Source organism: Bubalus bubalis, chromosome 8, assembly GCF_019923935.1.
Source record: "Bubalus bubalis isolate 160015118507 breed Murrah chromosome 8, NDDB_SH_1, whole genome shotgun sequence".
In the NCBI taxonomy this organism is placed as follows: domain Eukaryota; kingdom Metazoa; phylum Chordata; class Mammalia; order Artiodactyla; family Bovidae; genus Bubalus; species Bubalus bubalis.
Genome location: NC_059164.1, coordinates 73,966,869 through 73,988,517, shown reverse-complemented (window position 1 = coordinate 73,988,517; position 21,649 = coordinate 73,966,869). Strand labels below are relative to the sequence as shown.

Genomic DNA, 21,649 nt, shown 5'->3' with positions numbered 1-21,649 from the left:
GCTTCCGTGTCCTGGCTGTTGCAAAGAGTGCTGCCATAAACATCAGGGTGCTGCATCCTTTCAAATTATGGGTTTCTCGGGATATATGCCTAGGAGTAGGATTTCTGGCTCATATAGTAGCCCTATTTTTAGTTTTTTAGGAAACCTCCATACTGTTCTCCACAGTGGCTGTACCAATTGACATTCCCACCAACAGTGTAAGAGGGTTTCTCTTTTCTCCAGCATTTATTGTTTGTTGATTTTTTGATGACGGCCATTCTGACTGGTGTGCGATGATTACCTCCTTGTAGTTTTTGATTGGCATTTCTCTAATAATTACTGATGTTGAGCATCTTTGCATGTGTTTTTTTTTGGCCATCTTTGGGAAATGTCTATTTAGATCTTCCACCCATGTTTTGATTGGGTTGTTTTTTGATATTGAGCTGCATGAGCTGTTTGTATATTTGGAGATTAATTCCTTGTCAGTTGCTTTGTTTGCAAATATTTTCTCCCATTCTAAAGGTTGTCTTTTTGTTATGTTTATGGCTTCTTTTGCTGTGCAAAAGCTTTTAAGTTTAATAAGGTCCCATTTCTTTATTTTTATTTTCATTACTTTAGATGGTGGATCAAAAAAGCTCTTGTTGTGATGTATGTCAAAGAGTGTTCTGCCTATGTTTTCCTCTATGAGTTTTATAGTAGTTGGCCCACTCCAGCTTAATGATTTATTCAGTTCTTATTTCTCACTCGGTAGTGAAGCTTTCCTGCTATTTGTTCTCCCTACCTCTAGTCTTGCACCCTTCAACACTGTCCTCTACCCTCTGGTCAGAACAATAAAACTCAAATCTGAACACAACATGTCTAAATCATTCAGTGACTCTACTAATGCCCTTCCCCCTCCTCTGTTTTCATTGTTGTTACGATCCTATCCGTCTCCTTGGTTATAACCCTCACAGGTCCTTTGAGACACAGTTCATGTGTCGCCTCCATTCTTATCATCAAAATGCATCTTATTATTTTTATATACTATTTTCTGTTTTATATATTTACTTATATTTTATTTTCTGTTTTTGCTTCCACATGTAAAAACATAATTTCATTAACTGCTAACACCATTTTATATTCTGATTTTTAAGTCTATAATACATACATTTCCATATTTCTACATAGTCATTATTTCATTGCCTCCTAGGTCTAGAATTTCCTTTCCTTTCACAATTACAAACTAATATGTTCTGATCTTAAGAAATGTCAAATACAATTTTCAGTTAAGTGTTCTAACTTTGTCTGCAGAATAAGTCCCTGAGTTTACTCAATATGATTTTCTTTTTAAAAATTATCAAAAAAGATTTACTATATACTTATTTATCCTAGGTATTATGATTATCATTAACAGTGTTACATCTTACTATTAAATTGCTTAAATTATTAAATTTACTGTTAAAAATTTTTGATAAATAGAATTTTGCCTTTTAAGATTTGGAGTTTTAACAGTGCCATCTGCCACCACCTCAGTTGTCCTTTTTTCTCCCTGCGTTCTCAGAGAAATAAAAATGTACAGTGAATTTTTATTTTCTGAATTTCTACAATATTGGTTTTGTGGGTTGGAAAAGATATTGAAATGAAATGTCAGTGCAGAATTTTCTTTTTAAAATCTGTATTATTATCAGAATTTTTCCCCCTAAATGACCAGGTATAACTTTTATAAGAAAGAAGAGTGGTAAAGATTAAGGCATAGATTTAACTTATATTATCTTAAATTTATATTATATTATCACTTCATGTTACTCGGAGTTTTATTTGCATGACAAATGTTATATTTTTAAGACTTCTCCCTTAGCCTTTTCTTCCATTTATAAATATTTATAAGTAGCTTCTACATTTCAGAAATGGTAGGTGTGGGGAACACATTTGCCCTGACTTCAAGCATCTATCAATCTGGCATGAGATATAGGTAATATAGGTAACATGCTACAAAATGGTTCATGAATGTTGAGAGGTGTGTTCCAGAACTATACAGAGAGGGACAGAATGGCATGGGGAGGAGGGATGGGAATCTGGGACAGCTTCTGAAAGAAGCAATCTGCAGGCAGAGTGAGACTGAATAGGATTTGTGAGATAAACTGAAGGTTTGAGAGATGGAGCAAAGGGAGTAGCATGTGTTAAGGCCTGGAGACAAGAAAAACATGGCATTTAGAGGATTGGTGAGTCAAAAGGTAGGAGAGGATAGTGCAAGGGATAGAAGCTACAGATGCTGCTGATAAGGTAAGCAGAGGTCAAATCATGAATACTAATCTTAGTGATAATAACAATGATGGTACAGTTGTAAGCTCTTTAAATATTTACTAACTGAATTCTGTGAGGTAGATACTATTAACACCATTTTACAGGTGGCCTTGTATATACTATGATAAGGCTCATCAGAAGATATTGAATGGTTTGAGAGACTGGATATTAAAACAGGCAATGGCCAAATTTTACTTGGTAACAGAACTCTGTCCTCCAACCTCTGCAGCAAGCAACCTAGGGAGTCAAACCACAACCTCTGCAGCTGTTGGCTCAGAAAAGTCAGTATTTGGTCAATGATCATCACATTCCCTATTTTTTGACCCCATCTGCCACTCAGGGCCAATCAGAAAAAGCCAAGTATGCTTCCCAAATCAATCATTCAGTCAACAACAAGAGCAAAGCAGAAGCCTCCCTTTTATTCAGTGAAGCTTCCCTTGGAGTCTCTGCCAAATATAAGTAATGCTGGCTGACTCTCTTTCTACAGCAAGCTCTGCATAAACAGTCGGTGTTCATTCTCATTAGGGTGATCTTTGTTGATTTCCACAGGTTTTAACCAGAGGAATGTAACAATAAAGATAATTCTGTCTGCTGAATACAGACTGATCTGGAAAGATCTAGACTGGAGGTGGGAGACTAGTCTGTGACTTCAGGCATTGACTAAAGCAGTGGCCGCCAGGATACACAACAATGAGTGAAATGAAAAGCATCAAGGAGGCAGAATTAGCAGGTCCTAATAAGTTCTTTGATTTGGCAGGGAAGAGAAGGAAAAGGTAAGGATGACTGACTGGCTTGAGGAATGACATAAGCGGTAGCACTGTTTGTTGAAACAGGGACGCTGGAGGAAGAGGCTTGTGTTGAGTCTGGAGATGAGTTAAATTTGGGGCAGAGATTTCTAAATCACAGGCTTAAAGTAATAATTGGGAGACATTAGGTAAACAAGATCACACAAGCAGAATGTAGCAGCAAGAGAGAATTTAAAAATGTAAATATAAAAATAACTGCTGTTATTATCATCATAAGAGTTTATGGAAAATTATAAAAACATTTAACAAAATCTTTTAAGATCAAAAGCTCATTTAATTAACTGCTTTGAAGAAAATTATACCTCCACTTACTTCAAGTCATAGGATGAACTTATTTTCCCACTTTACCAATGAACATTTCAAAGGGGAAAAATTCCTGCTCATTTGATACCTAGTTACAGGGAAAGAACTAACATTTATTATGGTCCATTTATGTCTCTGCTACTTTATATTTTAATTAACATATCTCAAATCTACAATATGAAAGTAGAATCATTATCGTTGTTGTTGAAACTGAGATCTAACTTAGTAAGGTCACATAGTGACTGTACGGGCTAGCAGGGCTGTTTGATGCAGAAACACTGGTTCTTTGCACCTTAGTTCTCTGCCTGACACCTCAGTTGACCCAGAGATTACTTCTAGCAATTACTCCACAACAGGGATAGGCCACTTTAAGTACACAGTACATGGCAGAATTATAGATAGTGCCAGGATATGACATCAACCAACAAATTGTGTAAGCTCTCAGAGGCTCTCAGAAGGAAAACAAATTTGGGCAAGGAAGCTCAGCCATGGCACCCACTCAAGTCAACTGTTTACAATAATGTATTTAACCTACAAATATTATTGTATGGCTCTGCTGTGAAGATATTAAGAAGAGGTGGTAAGAATACACAGAAGAACTGTACAAAAAAGAGCTTCACAACCCAGATAATCACGATGGTGTGGTCACTCACCTAGAGCCAGACATCCTGGAATGTGAAGTCAAGTGGGCTTTACAAAGCATCACTATGAACAAAGTGATGCTTTGTTCATCAAATCCTGAAAGATGATGCTGTCAAAGTGCTGCAGTCAATATGCCAGCAAATTTGGAAAACTAAGCAGTGGCCACAGGACTGGAAAAGGTCAGTTTTCATTCCAATCCCAAAGAAAGGCAATGCCAAAGAATGCACAAACTACCGCACAATTGCACTCATCTCACACGCTAGTAAAGTAATGCTCAAAATTCTGTAAGCCAGGCTTCAGCAATACGTGAACTGTGAACTTCCAGATGTTCACGCTGGTTTTAGAAAAGGCAGAGGAACCAGAGATCAAATTGCCAACATTCGCTGGATCATGGAAAAAGCAAGAGAGTTCCAGAAAAACATCTATTTCTGCTTTATTGACTATGCCAAAGCCTTTGACTGTGTGGATCACAATAAACTGTGGAAAATTCTGAAAGAGATGGGAATACCAGACCACCTGATCTGCCTCTTGAGAAATTTGTATGCAGGTCAGGAAGCAACAGTTAGAACTGGACATGGAACAACAGACTGGTTCCAAATAGGAAAAGGAGTTTGTCAAGGCTGTATATTGTCACCCTGCTTATTTAACTTCTATGCAGAGTACATCATGAGAAACGCTGGATTGGAAGAAACACAAGCTGGAATCAAGATTGCAGGGAGAAATATCAATAACCTCAGATACGCAGTTGACACCACCCTTATGGCATAAAGTGAAGAGGAACTAAAAAGCTTCTTGAAGAAAGTGAAAGTGGAGAGTGAAGAAGTTGGCTTAAAGCTCAACATTCAGAAAACTAAGATCATGGCATCTGGTCCCATCACTTCATGGCAGATAGATAGGGAAACAGTAGAAACAGTGTCAGACTTTATTTTTTTGGGCTCCAAAATCACTGCAGATGGTGACTGCAGCCATGAAATTAAAAGACACTTACTCCTTGGAAGAAAAGTTATGACCAACCTAGATAGCATATTCAAAAGCAGAGATATTACTTTGCCAACAAAGGTCCGTCTAGTCAAGGCTATGGTTTTTCCAGTGGCCATGTATGGATGTGAGAGTTGGACTGTGAAGAAAGCTGAGTGCCGAAGAACTGATGCTTTTGAACTATGGTGTTGGAGAAGACTCTTGAGAGTCCCTTGGACTGCAAGGAGATCCAACCAGTTCATCCTAAAGGAGATCAGTCCTGGGTGTTCACTGGAGGGACTGATGCTGAAGCTGAAACTCCAATATTTTGGCCACCTCATGTGAAGAGTTGACTCTTTGCAAAAGACCCTGATGCTGGGAAGGATTGGGGGCAGGAGGAGAAGGGGACGACAGAGGATGAGATGGCTGGATGGCATCACCGACTTGATGGACATGGGTTTGGGTAAACTCCAGGAGTTGGTGATGGACAGGGAGGCCTGGCGTGCTGTGATTCATGGGGTTGCAAAGAGTTGGACACGACTGAGCGACTGAATTGAACTGCTGTGTTAGATATTGTTCTAAGTGGTAAAGACATAGTATTGAATAAAACACACAAAATCTCTGTTTCCATAAGGAAGTGATATGGTTTGGGGGAGACAATAAGTTATACAGTGTACTGCAAGGTAATAATGCTCTGGAGAAATGGGAGTAAACAGTGCTAATATGCTCAAGCAATTGTCGGCAAAGGAGGAGAGTGGGTAACATTTCACTACAGTCATGAAGGAGGTAAGGTAACAAGCCATGGATATCAAGGGGAAAACTTCCAGGCAGTGGGCACAGCAATTGCAAAGACCCTTAGGCAGGGTACACCTGGCATGGTTGAGGAGAAGCCAGGGAGCCAGTGTGGCTGGAACACAGAAGATTTTGTAAGCTACTTAAGAAGAATTAAATATATACTCTGAATTTAGAGTTGAGTGGGGAAGGACATGTAAGTATTAAGATATATGTCCTACAGTTAAGAAGCCCATACACTAATGCTGCTGCTGCTAAGTCACTTTAGTTGTGTCCAACTCTGTGCGACCCTATAGATGGCAGCCCACCAGGCTCCTCCATCCCTGGGATTCTCCAGGCAAGAACACTGGAGTGGGTTGCCATTTCCTTCTCCAATGCATGAAAGTGAAAAGTGAAAGTGAAGTCGCTCAGTCGTGTCTGACTCTTAGCGACCCCATGGACTGTAGCCCACCAGGCTCCTCCATCCATGGGATTTTCCAGGCAAGAGTACTGGAGTGGGGTGCCATTGCCTTCTCTGGCGCCATATGCTAATGGGAGAGACAAAACAAGACTAATGAAATAGTAACAAATATAAAACAAGAGATCATTAGGTAAGAAACTGTGTGATTCAGGCTTGGGACTATACCCATTTATGAGAAGAAGGTCTGTAAGTGTGAAAATGAATGGGAAGTGCTTCCTATTGGGGATACTTTATGGTGGAAAGGTAGGACCTGAAGATAGGGTAAGATTTAAATTCCAAAAACAGGGGAAGACATTCAGTCCACACATAGTTAATATCCCCTCCTGTGTACCAGGTGTTGTGGTGGTTGCTACTGGGGGATAATAGGGGACACTACAGAAAAAACAACAGAGAAGGTTTCTGCCCTCACAGAGGTAGCACTAAGCAGACTGCGTGGTAGAGATAAACTACAGGTTACGCATTAGGAAACCCTGCAAACAGGACAGAGAAGTAGACCTGACACACTGAGGATGGCAAAGACCTTACATGCATCTAGTTCAGAGGTTTCGAGGCCAAAAATCATTTGAGGGAGGTTTTTAAGAGTCCCAGGCTCCACACTGGGGATTATGATTGAGAAAATCTACAGTGCCAGCTAAACTGCCTTCTTGAAGCAGTTATTAACAGGGTAGGAACTTTAATCAATACAAACTGATTTCTACCTGGAGAAGAATCCTAGGCTCTGTAAGAAGAGATAGTAATGAAAGAAAAGGAAAAAAAGAAAGGGAAAGGGAAGGGAGAAAATATACACATATATACACAGGTATGCTTGTTCTGCATTACTTGATATGTTGTGGACTATATTGGCAACGGTCTGTTAAAAGTATTTCCCCCTTTTTCTCCTTCTTAACCCATGGTTGCCTGCCTCCTATAACTTTGCACCCCACCCCCTTTTGTAATACCAAGTAAAGGAGGAATGAAAGCCATCAGATGCCAAATTCACCTACTTCTCAGTTTTGCCAGGTGCCTGGGAGAACAGTGGTAGCGTTGAGCCCCCTTGCAGCCTTGGGAGTGAAAGGACATCGGTTGCTCCTCAAAATTCTTCTCCCTGCCTGGACTGCACTACTTCCACAAAATTGATTAGGTAAATTCCCTCAACACCTGCTCTTCTTCATGCAAAAGTGTTGCTGCTCCATGAGTTAAATGTCTGTCTATCTTCAGAGGGTGCAACCCTATTCCCACCACAGGAGAGGTCCCCAGTCAACCAACCGCTCCTAAGGAACTCTCCAAGGCTCCAGGATGTGGACGCAGGAGACAGGGTTCCTGACGCAGCCTGAGCCTTGTGAGGCCTCAACAGGAATTCCCAGAGTGGCCCCACACCATCAGTGTGAGGAGGTAGTGCAGGATTCCTCTGTAGAATTCACATTAATATAGGGCTTGATCATGGCTCTCTGGGGAGGAGCAATGGAACCCTAGTATGAAACAAACAACTTGGAGTTTCTAAAGACCCCTGCTACAGATCCACAGGGTTCTGAAGTGAAATTTCTCAACAGAAATTAGAATTAGTTTTGTATGACAAAAAGTAACTAAAAACCAAAATATACGAGCACAATAAAATCAATTCTATTCAATTCCAATTCTCTCCAACGCCCTCCCAAACCAGATTCCAATTTCATATAAAAATGTTTAATTTCTAATTTTAATAGTATTTTCCTCCCCTCCAGATGCAGGTTTTGGTAGCAGCAAATTCAAACACGTGAGGATTTACCCCTGTATCAAGAACAGCACACCATAACAGGGTTCTACGTATAAAAGCCTAATGCAAATCAAATTTTCGCTAAGAATGTTTCCCTCCCTCTCAGGCCTTTCGTCGCCTCACACTTTTCGAAGCCAAGTCTCCAAACCTCGGCTACTCAATTTACTGGGACGCTCCGGGAGGACCCAGGAGGACCTCGAGACACAAGTCCCCAGACAGGTTGATTGACGACAACCAACTCCCCTCGCAGGCAGCGCAGTTCGAAGGATCAGCTTTGCGCTTGGAACCTCCGTCCCGTGGGCTGCCCTGGTTTCCACTCGGGCCCCCACTTCCGCTCTCGCTGCCCCCAGGCATCGTCCCCGCCCCCAGATTTCAACCCCCGCCCACTCCTTGACACCCTCCAAAGCACAGACACCTGGCCATACCTGCACTTCCTCATCCTCCGTCACCACTCCGACTATCGGGATTTGGCGAGGGCTGCTGAACTTGATCCTGCTGCTGGGCTCCGGGGCCTCGGCCGGCTCCGCGGCCTCCGCTCTGGACATGGCCGTGGCTGTGGAGCGAGGAATGGGTACGTCTCCTTCCTTCCTACACTGTGCCCGCAGCCGCGAGACAGAAAAAGGATCCGCTACCGAAAAGTGAAAGCCGCCTAAGAGCGGCTAGAGTCGCGAAAGGTCCCGGGGGTCCGCCCGTGGCCTCGGCTGCCGCGACGCCACTCGCATCCCGCCCCTGCGGTCCACCCGCACACCGTGCAGCTTTCAGGCTTGCAGGTTGCTAACAAGCTAAACCGTTGCTAGGGGAGGAGCCAGAAGCTGCAAAAAGGGCTCCTACGGAAGCCGGAGGATCCAAATTACCCCAAACCCTTATCTACATCCTAAATTCTGGAGTGGCTAGGTTTGCATGCGTTCCAGAGGAAAGAGGGGCGAAGACCTCGGTAGGTAACGGTGGAGTGTTACCTTGGCGGCTTGTGTGTCTCAATCTTTGTAGTTTGCTCTGGGCCTTCTTAAAACAAGAATGGGCCGGTGGTGGATGTGGGATGCAGGAATGATGAATGATAGAAGGCTAATATTGGAAGCTGAGCAGTTTATCTCATCCCTAAGAAGAGACCGGTATTACCTACATTCCCTAGCCTTTTACCTCTTCTGTACTTTAGTGAGCACCAAAGCATTGTACACAATGCTGGAAGGCTTTCGAGTCAAATCGTTGAATTTAGAGCAAGTTAACCCCTGGAAACTCCACTTTTCTCATAACTTTTTCACTTTTCTCATCAAGAGGATTACTGTGAGAGGACTGAATGAGATGATGGTTTTGTAAAGTGGTGCTTGGCGCATAATAAGCAAGATGATCTATATGACATTTCTGGCTCTACAAATGGAAATGGAAAACCTAGATTGGGCTTGGCAGCACTTGATGTGAGTCACAGCCAAAGAAACCAAGTTTCTTTGAAAGAGTAGTGCACACTTCCAGTCCCTGTTTCCTCAATTCTGTTTAACCCCAGTCCTCGGAAACTGCCCTTACAGAGGTTACCACCACTTGTGGTCAAAGACTGTGTACATTTTCATGTCCTCATCTTGGTGTCGGAGAAGGCAATGGCACCCAACTCCAGTACTCTTGCCTGGAAAATCCATGGACGGAGGAGCCTGGTGGGCTGCAGTCCATGGGGTCGCTAAGAGTCAGACACAACTGAGCGACTTCACTTTCACTTTTCACTTTCATGCATTGGAGAAGGAAATGGCAACCCACTCCAGTGTTCTTGCCTGGAGAATCCCAGGGACGGGGGAGCCCAGTGGGCTGCCGTCTCTGGGGTCGCACAGAGTTGGACACGACTGAAGCGACTTAGCAGCAGCAGTAGCAGCAGCATCTTGGTGTATACTTGTCTATAGTATTTTACACTGTTGACCACTCACCCTTTATTGAAACTCCCTAGCTCCATTTTCAGCACTTTTTTTTTTTTTTTAATCTTTACAGCTACTCATTGGTGCTTTTAGAGCTCCTCTCAGGCCTCACACCCAGAGGTGGTTCAGTAGGTCTAAGGTTGCTATTAACCCAAGAAAGTGCAAAGGGTGTGTGAACTGCATTGTTAACGTAACCTTAATTACTGTGTAAGTATACTACATCAAGAGGAGACTGAAACCACTTGGATAAACAGACTGGAATCCTGTGAGAATGGCACCAAAGCCTAAAATGGTGGTTGGAAAGCTGATAATCCAATGACTTGCGATCCTCTGTGTGCTCATTCTGGCATCTCAAGATGAGGAAGGATGAAGAGAAGGGATTGCCAAGGAAAATTTTCCACTTAAAGTAGAGCTTACTTAGGAGATGTCAGCTGACTTTTGTGATTTAGCACAATAGACTGAAGGTGATGAGAGTCCATAAACCTCACTGGCCCTGGGAAACCAAACTCTTCTAACTGGACTTAACTGAAGACATTTTTCTAACAAATGAACAATAGGATTTTTGTTTTATTTTAACCAGTTGTGTACCAACCTATATATTCCTTCTGTCCCATATCCAGAGTATCAGTTTCCCATCCTTAATTAGCACAAATCCCACAAACTCCCCCTTTCTAGCACTTAAAAACTTTTGACTTTTCTCCATCACTGAGTCCATTACTGGGAAGTTAATAGATCTAACTGCAATTTTTTTTTTTGCTTTAATGATTTTTATCTTTTGAAAGGTGAGAAGCAACCAGAATAGAATCCTCAGTCACCCCACGCTCAAGCCATATTGACTGAATTACTTCACTTGTACACAGGTGCCAAACTTCCTCGTGCATTACCTTTGCTTCTTTTGTACCCGTGACTGTCCTCCAATGTCTAACTCCTTATGAAACTCAGTTCCTGTGACCTTTTCTAGGAAACCTTCTCTATATACTCTGCTATTTTAGGTGCTGCTTTGTCTGTCATTCTGTTTTTGTACTCTCCACACATTTAATGGTATTTACTGGCTCAGCAGACTCCCTGCTAGACTGAGATTTTTTAAAACAAGGAAAATTACTTACCCAGGTTTTTACACCCCAAGCCTTTGGCATAGTGTTTAGAGAAGTATTTCTCAAAACTTAATGTGCATGAGAATTGTCCAGAGAGCTAATTAAAAGACTTCTGAGCCCCATCTCCAGGGTCTGCTTTAGTAAGTAAGGGTAGGGTTCAAGGGTTTGCATGTACAGTTGATCCTTGAAGAACACAGGTTTGAACTGCAGGTTCCACTCACATGCAGATTTTTTTCAATAAATACAGACTACAGTCCCACACAATCTGGTGGATTTAATCCATGGATACAGAACCTTGGATACAGAGGGTTAACTGTAATGTTACCCCTGGGTTTTCATCCAAGTCAGGGTCGATGTCCCTAACCCCACATTGTACCCTAACCACCCCCAGCATCCTTAACCCCTGCACTGGAAGCACAGAGTCTTAACCACTGTTCTGCCAGGGAAGTCCCATGGATCCTTCTTTAGTAGCGATTTTTAAAAACTGTTTAGAACACAAAAGTCATTTTTATGACAGCAGAACCCAGAAGGATGTGGGGTTAAATGGCTAACTACTGAAATGGTAAATTATTTTACAAAAAGATAAATTAATAGTAGAGAATGTATGAGAGATGACATGCACAGAAAATAAAAATACTTCACTCTGGTAACAATTCAGCAGAATTTAACATTTCTCTTGAATTACAAATTATAATTTCTTAAAAACTGCTGTAGACTTAAAGATTAACTACAAGTTTTAATAATTTATTGAACTATGCACCATTTTTAAAAGTAACATTGAAAGCTAAATATATTTTTAACTTAAATGTAATATTAGGAAATAAATATTCTTCTTCTGATTTTTTCTTGATACTTGTTTGCACCCTGACTAATTAACAATATTTAGTAAAATTGTAATTATTCACTAACATGAATTAAGAATGTTTCTAATTAATATTTTAGATTATATATGAATCTGGTAGTCAATAATCTAGTGCCAAATGTTCTAAATGTTCACACAAGTATTATTTCTTTCTGAGAGTAATTTATTTTAAACAGAAAAATTTTATAGCACATGGGAAGTGTGATTATAGTTCCCTGTAGGGGAATTATGTAACAGAAAAAATACATAAAAGCTGAAATTTAATCTATTGTAGTGTTTTAAAAAATCTTTCAAGTTGAGTGTTGTAGAAACAAAGCATAAAAAAGAAACAAAAGTAATTACCTCCTTCTAACAGAATCATTAAATTTGATACTAAGTAATAAGTACATGGAACATAAAAACAAAGTCAACCATTGTTTGGTTGTCAACCATTCTAATGAAGTGTACTAATAATCCAAATTGCAAGCGATTTTTAAATAGGAAGCTGCAAGAGCTATTCATGTTTAGTGGGGCAACGAAATAAATGATATTAACTTATAAAGAGTGACTTTTATCTGATCAAAGCTTCAGCCCCATGACGTAGTTCCAGTTCATAGTTCCATGAACTGAAAATGTTCTTGAACTTTTAGAACTAAAAGCTATTTATTGTGTTTACATGGTGGGAGGTTATAGTAACCCCAGGAGAGAACTGTCTTTGTTGTGGAGTAGGACTAATCGGACAAGCTTATTCTAGTGACGTTAATTACCCAATTTTCTGTAACTAACTTGACTTGTTCTGATTCTATGAGCCATGTTTTAGTCTTTGAAGGCTGTGGGAACCAATACCGCAAACTAAGTGGCTTACACAACAGAAATTTAATTTCCTCACAGTCTGGAAGCTAGAAGTCCAAGATCAAGGTGTCCAAGATTGGTTTCATTCTAAGGCCTTTCTCCTTGGCTTCTCCCTTTGTCATCACATGGTCTTCCCTCTGTATCTTTATCTACTCTTACTGTTCTTATAAGGACACCAGTCATGTTGGATTAGGGCCCACCACTATGACCTCATTTTACCTTAACTACTTCTTTAAACACCCTTTCTCCAAATGTAGTTATTCTGAGGTACTAGGGGTTAGGACTTCAATGTGAATTTTAGGGGGACATAATTTAGCCTGTAATTGATCCTGACGTCCTTTGGACTATAATTAGAATTCTTGTAAAGAACAGATTGAAGAGTAGAATGTGCTTAGTTGAGGCAATACCGGTTTCTTTGCCCTTAGGACATTGATATTTCTCAATGGCTCCTCTGTCTATGGAATTCTCCAGACAAGAATACTGGAGTGCGTAGACATTCCCTTCTCCAGGGGATCTTCCCAACCCAGGGATCAAACCCACATCTCTTGCATTGCAGGCAGATTCTTTACCATCTGAGCCACCAGGGAAGTCCAGGTATTTCTCAGATATTTCTGACTTAACAATCTATCACTGTACATTTATCAATGTGAATCCATCCCTGGGAGATGTATCCACTCAAGGTTCTCAACCAATCTGGATTTTGAGTCTGCAGAGCCCTATGCCTGACTTTGTAAAAATCATCATTTCATATTTTATTTTCCATTTGAAGAATCTACTACCAAAATTACGGTGCTAGGCTAGGTTCCCTAGAGTCTTCCACAAACAAACAAGAAACATTCCCCTTCTGCCAGTTGGTTGGGGGTGGGCACTGTCTCTGCTAAGCAGAGGGAGGAAAAGATGGAAGTGAGGCAGGCAGTGGAGGAGGATGTACAAATATAGGTGTTACTGAGGTGCCATAGCTTTGGAACAATGGAGTTTTAAGTGCTCGGTCTTTTAGGATATTTTCATGGAGGCCTTGTGAATTATTGAACTTTGGAACAGTCCATCTGGGGAAATGAAGGGAGAATGTACCTACTAGCACCCTCTTATGCTTCAACTCTGATCAAAGTTCACCCTTGAAGTAGGGTTGCCAGATTTAAAGGTGAAAACCCATGCAGTATTTGTAACAGAAGTACACTTATTTGTTGTTTCTCTGCAATTCAAATTTGATTGAGTGTCCTGTATTTTATCTGAACCCTACTCTCAGGATATTAATACCCACACATTTCCAGGCAGCTGCAGGGGGAGCCAGAACCTCCGCAGATCCTGTGCACAGGCACGAAGATCAGTACAACAGTGTGGTGGGGGTGATGGTGGCACTGACAGCAGTAGCAATGACGCCTCTCTGGGCCCATAGGGCAGCTCTCACCACTGGCCGGGAGGCAAAATAGGAAGCTGAGATGGTGATGGGGAGCGTGTGGGCAGGAGGACGCAGGCATGGCTACGTAGAAATTGGCTGATAAATGACATAATTTTCTATAAAAATGAGGCAAGTCACACTATCTCATTGGTTTCTGCAGGACTGTATTTTACTAGACACTAGAAATACAGTTGCCAACAGAGGTCCATATAGTCAAAGCTACGGTTTTTCCAGTAGTCATGTATGGATGTGAGAGTTGGACCGTAAAGAAGGCTGAGCACCAAGAATTGACGCTTTCAAACTGAGAAGACTCTTGAGAGTCACTTGGACTGCAAGGAAATCAAACCAGTCAATCCTAAAGGAAATCAACCCTGAATATTCATTGGAAGGACTGATGCTGAAGCTGCAGCTCCAGTACTTTGGCCATCAGGGTCATTAAAAAAGACCCTGATGCTGGGAAAGACTGAAGGCAGGAGAAGGGGATGACAGAGGATGAGATGGTTGGGTGGCATCACTGATTCAATGGACATGAGTTTGCGCAAACTCCAGGAGATGGTGAAGGACAGGAAGCTTGATGTGCTGCAGTCCACGGGATCACAAAGAGTAGGACATAAATGAGGGACTGAACAACAACAAAGGAATATAGTAGTAAGACAGAGTTCCTGCTATCAGGAACTTATAGAATATAGCTTGAATACTCAGTTCAGTCCTAGTTTAAAGATACTTAATAAATGCTAGTGAAGTGAAATACTTTTAAGAATACCATCTCATTAGATGGATGTTTTTCTACATGTCTGCTTTGATAAAAGCAAACAAAACTCCCTCCAAACCCAAAACAATTACATGAATGCTTTCTGGATGCTTCTAAAAAGAAACAGCCAGCAAAGTATAGATGGCTTCCATCAAATACTGGAATGATTATTCAGTAAGAAAGAAAAATCCGTTTGTACATAACATTTCAAAAAAGAAATTAAATCACATTAAATAGTACATTTTTATTTAGATGTTTATAAGGCAGATCTATGAGAATGATATAAAAACATGGCATATAGTTTGATAATGGTATTTTGGAGATTATGGAGTTTTATCAAATATCTATTACACAGTTACAAAGAAGACAGTATTTTCTAAGCAGATACAAAATACTCAATGAAAGATAAAAGCAGGAAAATGAGTATAATTAATTAACAATGGAAAATCAGTTCTAATGTGAACTGCACACTATCCTTTAAAAACTTTTAAACATAAGAATTATTGCAATCTAGTTTATTCAAACAGTGTTATACGGTATTGTAATAAAGAACTGAAGGCCAGGATGGATTAATTTTGATTTCATATAAAGAAACCCAAATTTACAATGAATCAAATACAGGAAAAGGCAGTCAAAGTAGTGAAGCAGTCAAGACCTTTTTAATTTCTAACATGCCTTCCTTAGGGTTTAGTCTTGGTCTTCTTGGATATTTGCAAGAGTTCCTATTATACGACAGTTCTGGCAGCAAGACAGAGGAATAAGATAAAGGAACACATGCTGCTTTTCTTTGAAGAGACTTCTAAGAATTCAGTTATTTGCACCTCTACACTCACTGGTCCACACTCAGTCACAAATGAAGACTTAACTGCGAGGGCTGTTGAGGAATGTGATGGGCAGCAGCTTTTAAAGTAGGGTAACTAGACACAGGGAGACAATTCCAGTCCCCCTTCAGACTCAGTATCTGCAAAACTATGAAAGACCTTTAAAGAAAATATGAGAATCATCCTTGAAGTTGGCAATTTGGAAATCATTAAAAAAACATCTGCTTTGGTCATTTATATTAGCCCATCTAGCCATTGGGAGAATCCAAATAGTCCGCCCTAATTTTGGATGACTGCATGATGTTAATCCAATGATTTGGGAAGTTAAAAAAAAAAAATCTGTTCAATAGCCCTCCCCTTATCCACAGGGGATGTTTCAAGACCCCCAGTGGATGTCTGAAGTCACTAATAGTTCCAAACTGTATATACACTATGTTTTTCCCCCCATACACACATACCTGTGACAGAGTTTAATTTATAAATTAGGCACAGTAAGAGATTACAACAAAATACAAATAATAACATAGGAAGATTATAACAAAGTACTGTAGCAAAAGTGAATGTAGTCTGTCTCTCTCAAAATCTCTTATTGTATATAATGTCTTTTCCATCTTAACTAAGCACTTGTCACACACTGTATAACTTTCGTAGTATGAAGTGCAATGTAAAACTAGCATGAATTTCTTTTTCCTTCTTCACAGTTTCATAGATAGGAAATTCATTCTTACCATATATCCTAGCAACCTCAGGATACAATTTTTTTTCTTTCCTTATTAAGTCATAAACTTTCACCATTTCACTTAGAGGGGACACTTTACAACTTCCTTTTGACATATCTGAATTCCTAGCATCACTACCCTTGTACTCTGGGGCCATTATTAAGTAAAATAAGAATTACATGCACTACAATACCACAACAGCCAATCTGATAACCAAGACAGCTACCAAGTAACTAAGGGAAGGACATACTGAACAGAGGGCTGATTCATGTCCTAGGCCAGCTGGAGTGGGAACACCCAAGATCTCACCATGCTATTCAGAATGTTACACAATTTAAAAGTTATGAACTGTTTATTTTTAGAATTTTCCATCTAATATTTTCAAACCACAGTTGATTGTGAGTAACTGAAATCACAGAAAATGAAACCATGGTACGGGGGAATGTGGTGTGTACATGTATTCAGCTAAACTAAATGTTTTTTGGTAACATATTGACAGAATCTCTGAATATTAGCACTTTAGAAATTTGCTTAAAACAAAATTGAAGAAGCTATTTGTTTCTATAAAATTCACTGTTCAAAAGTATGAACAAATTGTTTCCACTAAAATTATTAGTTTCATTTAGAGCAATTACATATAATGAATATGTATCAGAATTTGCTTTAGTGGCTTATGAACAACTGAGGGTGGAGCAGCTCATTTTCACGACAACACATCACAAATATAAATCTTAACACCAGGCTCGGGTTATTATACTACGTGTTACACTACTTTAAGTCACGAACGTACAAAATAATTTCAATGCAACATTTTAGGCTGTTTAAATACTAATTTCAAAATAGAGATTTTATAGATTGACACAGGTTCAGTGTTCATAGTATTCCTAAAGAAATATTTATGAATTACACTGATGGCACTTTGTTTAAAACATCACATAAGAAACTTTAAATTTCATAAATAAAAACTTTTTGGCAGGGGGAACCTCTATGTACAGAATTTTTTATGAAATAGTTTAATGGCAATGTACACCCGTGGCAGATTCATGTCAATGTATGGCAAAAACCAATACAATATTGTAAAGTAATTAGCCTCCAATTAAAATAAATAAATTTATATTAAAAAAAGGTAATTAAAAATAATTAAGATTCTATCACATTACTAAGAGATAAACAATAAAAAATTGGATATGATATATTCTCAAAAGCCCTTTTACACAAATAATTTTCATAATTTCACTGTAAGAATGAATATAGGTTAGGCTACTATTAGCAAATTAATTTTGAAAGTAAAATCCCTTAATCAACTCAAAATTATGCTAATTTATAAGAAATTAATCAGGTAGTTTAGCACTGGAGCTCACTAACCAATCCCTATATAGCACAAAATAATTATCTCTGATAAATACCTATAAATATAATTTATTCATACTTTAAAATATTTCAAAATTTAAATAAAAACTCTACCTGTAGACAATCTATGCTTCTTTCTATATATGCTTTGAAAAATATATGCTAACATGAATATATTCCTATTTAAGCATGATTTTAAATATCCTTAATAGAGGAGACATATGAAATCTGCGCATAAAAGCTAGGTAGCATGATTCAGTCCAATAATTAATTCCCTCTTAGGAAAAAAATTAATTATTTTGCATAGGATTAAAACTAGGGCTTCCCATGTGGCTCAGCTAGTAAAGAATACGCCTGCGATGTGGAGACCTGGGTTCGATACCTGGGTCGGGAAGATCCCCTGGAGAAGGGAAAGCTACCCACTCCTGTGTTCTGGTCTGGAGAAATCCATGGACTCCATAGTCCATGGGGTCGCAAAAAGTCAGAAACAACTGAGCGACTTTCACTTTCAGAACTAGATATATTTTCTACATTCTTATAATTTTCTCAGGGACACTTCTCAAAATATAGTTTAGGAAAAACAAGTCTCCTACTTTAAAGTTCCCACTACTTTCTCACATCTAGCAAGAGCAAAATTCAGTCATATGTCTGAGGTCAGAGTAATGATTTCTAAAGAATGATTATGAGAAATGATGATTAAGAAAAGTAATCAGGTAGGAAGTAGTAAAATAAAGCAGTTAAAAGTTATTTAAGTAAAGCAATTAAAAGTCAGTATTTTTCCACTTTTAGAAAAGCTTTTAAACATTTAGAATTATAATGAACATATTACACTTGGGTTTCCCTGGTGGATCAGTGGTAAAGAATCCACCTGCCAATGTTGGATCCATGGGTTGGAAAGATCCCCTGGAGAAGGAAATGGTAACCCACTCCAGTATTCTTGCCTGGGAAATCTCATGAACAGAGGAGGCTGTTAGGCTATAGTCCATGGGGTTGCAAAGAGTTGGACATGGCTTAGTGACTGAGCATGCACATATTATATTTATTCTAAAACTTCAAAATTATGTCAGCTTTGTAGTACTCAAAAGAAGATATTACCATTTCAAACAAATGGTTACATCTTACATACACTTCATAAACTTCACTTTTTCATATTTTCAAGGCCCCATTTATCTGTAATAGTGATAATTTTATCTTACTAGCTAATTAATATATACATGCAACAATATAAATATACTTCAATAGTAGTCTAAGTTTTAAAACTATTTCACTGTATTTTCACATTAACTGGCAAAAGCATGGGCTTAAATGGAGTGAAACTGAAGGGACAAGAAATTATTACAAATACGTAGTTAATTTCACAAGTCCACTATATAGTTTATAGATATTACCTTGAAGTTATCACCCCACTGAATTCCTGCTGAGAACTAACAAGTAAATGATTATCAAGACGGAAAGGCTACAATTAAAATGAAAAGCTCAATTAAAAAGTACAAGTTACTAAAATTCACCAAGGAGAGAATATCAGAGAATCATGAGCAGTTTACCAAACTGACATGATTTGGTGGTAGGGAGCGAGCCATTGGTGAGAAAGGTAGCTTCTACTGAGTAAAAGTCCTTTTCTTTTTGGCAGCTGGTTTCAGTAGAACCTTACTGGGTAGGTTTTAAAATGTTAACATTTCAGGAAGAGGAATACATATCATTGTATCTTGTTTGCAACTTTCTCTTTTAATAAAGAAAGAGCAAATAGGGGGAAAATGTAGGACTTTCTAACCAAAGTATGAACAAAATGCAATTTTAATGTGTAATGTCAGTACTGAAAAAATTCATGAATAATTTGTATGATTCTATGTCTCTAGAGTAGTTTCATAATTAACCCACTCATCTAAATATCCTTCATAGTTGCAAACTGCTCCCTAATGAAGGGCTGAGTAGGCAGGAGGACGTCTCAAGAAGAGAGAGAGAGATGACCAAATCTACAGGGACTTTCAGGACTCTGCCTCCGCTGTTAACTACTACTACAGTCCTATCTCTACTGGAGTCCCTCGGTGCATAAGGAGGTGTATGGACTGCCACTGATCTCTAGGGTCCTGTCCCAGGCAAGATTCTTTCCTAGGGTAAGTGTGAATTATATCCCCAAGCAAGGATAAATTTACAATTGTATCTTCACGTATCTTTTGACACCCGGTAAAGAATGTCAGTGCCTTTATACTAAAGAGGAAGCATCTAGATTGGAATGCATGGGGATGGGGCAGGGGCCAAACAGCCTAGTGGCTAAAACTATAGCCTCTGAAATATGACTGCCTGGACTTGTACCAGCTCTGGCATGACCTTGAGCAAATTACTTAACTTTTCTGTCCTCCATCCAGTATCCTTATATGTAAAATGAGGATAATCACCTCTGTCAAGGGGCTGTTGTAAGTACTGTATGGGAAAATATACATAAAGTGCTTAGAACAGTGCCTGGCATGTTATAATCCCTTAATGAATGTCAGTAAAATCCTATATCATTCAGAGTATGACTGGCTAAGGTGCAACAGCAAAACTCAGCTGATAAACAACTACTCGTATGTAAACTTAACGCTTTCCCTCTAACTAGAAATAATTATAAGATTCCCAGGATTGGTATTAAATTAGAAAAATCAGTTTTGGAGGCCATATATTACTGTCTTCTCCCTGGTCAGTATATTAATATGCAAATAAAACTGCTCTGCAACAAGATAAAGAATAACTCTTTTCATGAGGTACACATTACCAGTATATATTTCATTTCTACAATGTGTCTTAAATATAATTTCAAGTTCAGTTTGTCTCTTTGTATTTGCTCACAAATCACATTGGTTCAAACCCTATCTTATGAAAGAAATATAGGGATGTTAACATATACCCTTACCTAGATGCTAACCTAATGTGTCCTTTTTTAAAAATAATGTATGTTATGCATTTCTATTTCTTAAGCTGAATAATAATTAGAATCTTACTTAAGCTTCAGGAAAAAATATCCATCACATTATATTAAAACTTGAAGTTCTGCTGGTTTGCACAGTTTTTTTTTTAACATTATGTTGTATCTATATTATTAACTACAAATATTTCTGCCTGATTATGGAATAAAGTTTATTAAAATAACAATAACATTACAATTGTACAAAACAAAACATACCTATGTGTCAACATAAATTGACTACAAAAATTCATATTTGCAAAATGTGACATTAGGGAAAACAAATTTGAAGAAAATTCTACCATTAATTCAGTTGAGATCTCATTGAACAGGTTTCAGCCTACAGCAGTTTGACAGTGCACTTGCAAGTGAAGATAAAGCAAGTTATAAAAATAATGGCATAAGGAGAACTTCATATAGCAGCAGGGAGCACCATTTATCATCACATTACTGTAACCCTCTCCGGTGAGAGATGAGGAACTGCTCCTCCAATACCTTCTTCTAGAAATTGGCTCTTTTCCCAGCCCTTTTTAATTCTCTTTAGCTTTTGGCTTATACATGGAAGGAGTAAAACAATCTTACCCAGAATTACAATTGAGGGCAAAACAAGAGCAAGAACAAAGTTTGGTGGTGTATAAAACCTGTAGTACTCTTCTTCAAAAGCTCGTTTCCATCCATAAATCAAAACATGGAAAGTACTTATGAGCAGAGCGACATATCCAAGGGTAGACTTTGGACAGGGGAAGAAGAAAGAGAAACAGAATAAGAAGCAAAATTATTCAAACTCATAAATTAATCCATCCAGATATACTATGTTTATATTTTGAAAACACAACTTTATCTTAAATTATTGAGTTACTCTTTGTTATCTACTGAATTAAACAATTTTAATATTTTCATATATTTCTTACATTTATATGCACACTCTCTTTTACACAAATAAGGCCAAATTGCATATCTTCTAATATTCTGATTATTTATCACATCTAGAACTTTTCCTCATGTCATTAAACATGAAAACATGAGTTTAAT

General features: G+C 38.8%; 2 protein-coding genes across 16 annotated transcripts in view; both read right to left on the bottom strand.

Moving 5' to 3' along the window:
* Nucleotides 1-8,828, bottom strand: part of CFAP69 (cilia and flagella associated protein 69) — a 79,763-nt gene extending 70,935 nt beyond the window's left edge. For 6 of the 13 annotated variants that reach the window (XM_044946759.2, XM_044946758.2, XM_025291311.3 and 3 more), the window contains exon 1: nucleotides 8,380-8,819. In XM_044946759.2, the coding sequence (XP_044802694.2) occupies nucleotides 8,380-8,499 (120 nt within the window). In that variant the 5' untranslated portion in view covers nucleotides 8,500-8,819. Of the gene's footprint in view, nucleotides 1-8,379 lie in introns of all 13 variants that reach the window. The other 7 variants (XM_044946762.2, XM_044946761.2, XM_044946760.2 and 4 more) reach the window with 7 other exon arrangements.
* Nucleotides 8,829-15,010: 6,182 nt separating this feature from the next.
* Nucleotides 15,011-21,649, bottom strand: part of STEAP2 (STEAP2 metalloreductase) — a 31,570-nt gene continuing 24,931 nt past the window's right edge. For all 3 annotated transcript variants that reach the window (XM_006080975.4, XM_025291309.3, XM_044946757.2), the window contains one exon: nucleotides 15,011-21,347. In XM_006080975.4, coding sequence (XP_006081037.2) covers nucleotides 21,060-21,347 — 288 coding nt within the window. In that variant the 3' untranslated portion in view covers nucleotides 15,011-21,059. The remainder of the gene's footprint in view (nucleotides 21,348-21,649) is intronic.